This window comes from Coturnix japonica, chromosome 24, assembly GCF_054131305.1.
Source record: "Coturnix japonica strain WE chromosome 24, WE-NBRP24, whole genome shotgun sequence".
In the NCBI taxonomy this organism is placed as follows: Eukaryota; Metazoa; Chordata; class Aves; order Galliformes; family Phasianidae; genus Coturnix; species Coturnix japonica.
Window position 1 is genome coordinate 4,455,409 of NC_140686.1, and position 4,754 is coordinate 4,460,162.

At 52.7% G+C, this 4,754-nt stretch overlaps 1 protein-coding gene across 5 annotated transcripts; it reads left to right on the forward strand.

Annotated features, from left to right (window-relative positions):
- The first annotated feature begins 264 nt into the window (after window positions 1-264).
- Window positions 265-3,135, forward strand: LOC146757098 (protein MANBAL-like). Of its 5 annotated transcripts, none has more exons than XM_085523448.1 (3): window positions 265-1,222; window positions 2,149-2,339; window positions 2,778-3,135. In XM_085523448.1, exons 2-3 carry the CDS (start codon window positions 2,190-2,192, stop codon window positions 2,883-2,885), a joined length of 258 nt encoding a protein of 85 aa, XP_085379574.1. In that variant the 5' UTR covers window positions 265-1,222; window positions 2,149-2,189; the 3' UTR covers window positions 2,886-3,135. The 5 variants fall into 5 exon arrangements, with proteins under 5 accessions (XP_085379574.1, XP_085379575.1, XP_085379577.1 ...); XM_085523449.1 differs by having other exon boundaries at window positions 265-444; XM_085523451.1 differs by lacking the exon at window positions 265-1,222 and adding an exon at window positions 1,552-1,719.
- The last annotated feature ends 1,619 nt before the right edge of the window (window positions 3,136-4,754 follow it).

The following is a 4,754-nucleotide window of genomic DNA, read 5'->3' on the forward strand; positions in this document are numbered from 1 at the left end:
CGTGGGGGAGAGCAGTAACAGGAACGCCAGGACAGCAAGGGAGGGATGCCTGATGACAAGGGTGTGCGAATGTCCCCACCGAAGGAAGCAAAGAGAGCCGACAGAAAGCGATGCTTCATTAGCGTAACAAAACACAGCCCCCATTCCTCCCTCCCTCCCTCCTCCCCCGCACCCCTTCCCATCGCCATCCCCCGGGGGCAGATGTGCCATGAAAACGAGCTCTGGGCGTGATCGTTGTGGGAATTCCTGCCTTCCTGAGCCTGTGCGGAAGAGGCGAGAGCCTGGCTGGAAGCCATCCGGGCAGCACCGCGGTGGCAGGAGGTGCACCAAGGCCGTCCTGCGGCCAGCTCCGGGCTCAGGGCACTCGGCGTCCTCTGCTCTACGCGACTCCGAGGAGCCCGGCTACCTGCACCAGAGCTGGGAGCAGCCTGCTCCGCACCCAAGGTAGGTGCCCTTCGTGGCTCGTGCAGAGGAGCGCACGCTTCCTGCCCCCTGCCAGCAGCACCGGGAGAGGAGCGGGGAGCGGCCCCGGACGGGGCGGAACCCGCACTGCCGTACCCCAGGCGGGACCCTGGTCCCGGCTCCAGCTCCCGCTCAGCGCAGCAGGTTTGCTGGCCCAGACGGGCTGCAACCAGGGCGGCAGTTCATGCAGCCCGGGCTGGGCTCCGAGGGGCACGGGAACGGGCTGGGAGCTGGGACAGTGAGGAAGGGAGCAGAGGAGGTCAGCGTGCTCTGCTGCCCGGTTGGATCTCTGTAACACAGCGCAGCTGGGGCTGCAGTTCTTCCTCTGGGCCACGGGAGACACGAGACGGCCTCGCTCTGCAGCTGTGCACGCGTGGATTGACGGAAGCTTTAAACCCCCCGATGCCTCCTTTGGAGTGTCTTAATGTGAAGCCTCCAAGTGGAAATTTGCACTCGCCCTGCTCCTCCTCCCCGGCAGCCCCCAGCTTCTCTTTGGGGACCCTGCGACCCTTGAAATGGCGTTACCTTTTGTTTGCTGAGCGCTTGCCTGATGGCTCAGCTGGGGTTGTGCAAAGCCCTGGCAAGGCTTTTGTTCAGGCTGTCCCGGCAGCTGCAGATGCCTTGAGCACACAGCTGCGGGCCCTGAGCACGTTCAGCATCTGCAGCAGCTCCGGCACTGGGCTCTGGAACAGACGATGAGAAGCTGGCAGCCTGTGGGCTGACTGGAGCACGCGTTGAGAACACGGCCGAGCAGCAGCAGGTCAGTAAAGCACAGCCCAGGTGCCTTCTGCAAAGGGCACGCGCTGCTGAGAGCGTCCCCTGGCAGTGAGCGCAGTCTGCGTGCTCGGCTGAAGAGGGAGGGAGGAATAAATTTATTGATATCATGCAGGTGTCCTGGAGTGCTCTAACAACTGCTTAACAAGGCTGTTGTAACCACGTGGTTGTTTATTGCCTTAATTGTTCTGTTTAGCACTGCTGCTATTCGATAAGTTGCCTTCACGGTTCAGTTAAAATTCCCAGCACAGCATCGGCTGGTGGTGGCTGTGACCGTCACAGGCTGGTTTGGCTGCAGTGCTGTCAGATACTCTCTCTTCTCAGGAGATGGAAAAATAATCTCCATGTGGTTGGATGTTTTGTTGATTTATTGTTGTGTTTAAGTAAGCCATCCTATTTATTTGAGAAGTGTGAACCATCCAGTTGACTCCTCGCCGTTTTGCACTTCCTTACCCGAGGAATGTGAGCCATCACCACTTTTAGGTAACATCAGCAGTAGGTGGTTTTGAGAACTACATCAGTCACCTTTACAGAGTACTTTTCCCAACCCTTTTCTGAGGGCTTGCTTGATTTCAGCAAGCCCAGGGCTACTTCCACTCCTGAGAGGATGTACGGACATCTGCCAGAGGATTTAATCCATTTGCCACCCTGGGCAGCCTGTTCCAGTGCTCCGTCACCCTCACTCCCCCCCACCTGCAAGTGCAGCAGTACTGAAGGCTGAGGGCTCTTTTCGTAGGCAGGCGGGCAAAGGCAACTGAAATGCAAGTTTGCTGTCCCTCTTTGTTCTCGCATCAGTAGGCCCTGGATATCTTCCCAGCACCTCTCTTAATCAGCCTGGAAATGTTTGCTAGCAGGAAGTAACCCCATCACATTGCCTTAGACTAATGATGCCTTTTTCCCCACTCACTGCAGGCAGCCTCTGTGAGAGCAGTGGAGCAGCAGCTGTCTGTGCTATGGCTGTTGAACTGCATTTCTCACCACCTGAGATCCCTGAGCCCACGATATTGGAGAACATGCTGCGCTACGGACTCTTGTTTGGAGACCTTTTCCAGCTCCTGTGTGTGCTGGCCATCATCCTGCCAGTTTCCAAGTCCCCAAAGGCAGTAAGTAGCGCTGTGTGAGATTGATAGGAATGCTCAGGCAGTCGGCTGGGAGGGAACTGTCTGTAGCTGTTGCCTACGGCAGTGTGCCCCGGCACTGCTGAGAGTGCCGCACTTGGTTCTGTCCTTCCTTCCGCACGCCAGCAGCCTTGAGCTGCCAGCTCATCCTATCCTGCAGCTGCTGCTGCGCCCTATGAGCTGCCAGGCAGAGGGTCCACCCTCCCAGCACGGACCGCCTTGCTAGAGAGGACTTTAGGCTCTGGTTTGCATGGGATTTTTGGGAACTAGACAGAGGTGGAGTTTCTAATGTGCCTTGAGGTCAGGAAGGCGGTTTCCAGTGCTGGCCCCCAAAGCTGCTCGGTCAGGTGACTTTTTCTCCCAAAGCAGCTGTCAGCCAGTTGTAAGAAAGCTCCCTGACTGTTTCCCAATTGCTTCTTGCAGGACTCGGAGGGTTTTGAGTCTCAGACTTGGGAGACAGTGAAGAAACCCAAGGCAAGTGCTGCTCAGCTGAGCAAGAAAGCCAAGAAGGAAAGCAAAAAGAAACGATAAGGGCTTGAGCAGGAAGGCACAAAGGACAGCAGAATCGCCTGGATTGCATCCTCAGAGGTGCACCAAAGGACACACACTGCGTGGTCTGGTTTTCAGGCCTGGCCATGCTTTCCCTTTCGTGGACTGCGGAGAGGAACTAAGGAAGTTTTAGTCATTACCAGTATCCCTCCTATTTGATTTCATATTGAAATGTATTTTGGATGCATTTAGCTTCTCTTTGTTGCAAATAAAAGCGAAACAAACATTTGAATAGTGGTGCTGCCTCTTTCAATAGCTGCTCAAAACATGCCTGGCTCGGGCTGGTAATCGCAGGGTCATGAACTGGTTGGCTTCACATCCCTCCTGGAAATGGAGCTGCTTGTCCCATGTTTCCGTTTTGGTGTTCCCAACTGGTGGCCTTTCAGCCCATCTGGAACTGCTGGCGACGGACTGTGAGCATCCCCTGCTCTGTGAGGGCTGAGAGAAACAAAAGCAGCGTGGAAGGAAGAAAGGTGTCCCTGCGCCTTGAGTTTGTCTCAAGCCCTTTGGCTTTTTCTGGGTTCTGATGCACTGTCTGTTGCTGTTTGTACTGGGAAGCCCAGCTGCATGTTGGACTCGGAGGGTTTTGTGTTTACTGGCTGTTTCCAGTACTGGCTTCCACACCTGCTCTTTGAGGTTGTACAGCTGAAGCTTTAGGTGAAGTTTTCATGTGAGACAGGAGACTATGATGCCACCTTCCCTTTAGTTAAAATTGGACCTCAGTGATGTGGTCTACAGTGAGGCAGAGCCTGCAATTGCTGGTGCTGATTCTCCGTTACTCCTCTGTTCTCTTTGCAGCCATCACTACCCATCATTTCCCTCGATGAATTTAGTTGAGATACTGTATATCTTGTGCTTGTTCTTTGGGAATGATGACCGCTTTGTTTGATGTGGGGTTTCTGGCCCTCATTCCTCCAATTAATGCGATGGAACTGACAAACTTGTGTTCAGGTTGTTTGTATGCTCTATTTCTTATTTTCTCTGTATATGCACTGTCCCCATGATTCCCTGTGCATGTGATTAATTCACATGACAATAAACAAAAGAGAAAATCTCCATTTCTTAGGAATGATGCTTAGGTTCAGGTACAGATGAGCTTCGTTTTAGAGGCTTCAGGCTTTGGAGACTACCTTGGTTCGAACAGCAGAAGGAAGCAGTGTTCACTTCTCAGCAGCACCAATCTACAAACCTGAGTAATAGCTGCTTGTTGCTCTGTTTCTGCAGAGCCTCGCAGCTCCCCGTGCACTGATTACAGCCTTTAGAAAGGCAGCCAACTCACTTTCCTTGGAAAGCCACACAGATGTGAACCGTAATAGCCCATTGACTTTAGAGATGATTGAACAGGACTCTTTGATTAAAGGATACTGTCAGATGCGTGTCTGCCCCTCTATTATCTGGTGCTCTGTGTTGGAAGCTTGAAGCTAGCACATCTTGCTCTGCCATTTTCTGTGTGTCCTTTTCCAGTTGGCAAGCTCTGACTGCTAGAACCCAAGATGCTAAAGCAATATTTAGACTCAAATGCATTTAATGAAAGGAGGCAATCTGTGTGTGTGCGCTTTCTCCAATGAGACTGGCACTGTTCCCTCGTGTCTTTACCAGATAACTAGACTTTATTTCCTGTAGAGAGTTTTATTTACAGCTGGTTAGCTGAGAAGGGTCGTAAACATGGTGCAGTTAAACAAACAGCCATACCACCTGCAAGGACAGCAAGAACAACAAGCAAGGATGACCTGTGATGGTGAGAAACTGGCCATGATTTTGTGAACTCAGCAAGGGAGTTACTTTCAGGATGATAACAAGTTGTTAAGATACTTGGGGATGGTATGTAATTGGGAACCAATGATGAGCTCC

Coding starts and splice junctions, on each gene's coding strand:
- LOC146757098 (XM_085523447.1), top strand. CDS start 2,121: ATGATGCCTTTTTCCCCACTCACTGCAGGCAGCCTCTGTGAGAGCAGT. Junction 2,340..2,777: donor TTTCCAAGTCCCCAAAGGCA/GTAAGTAGCGCT, acceptor TGCTTCTTGCAG/GACTCGGAGGGTTTTGAGTC.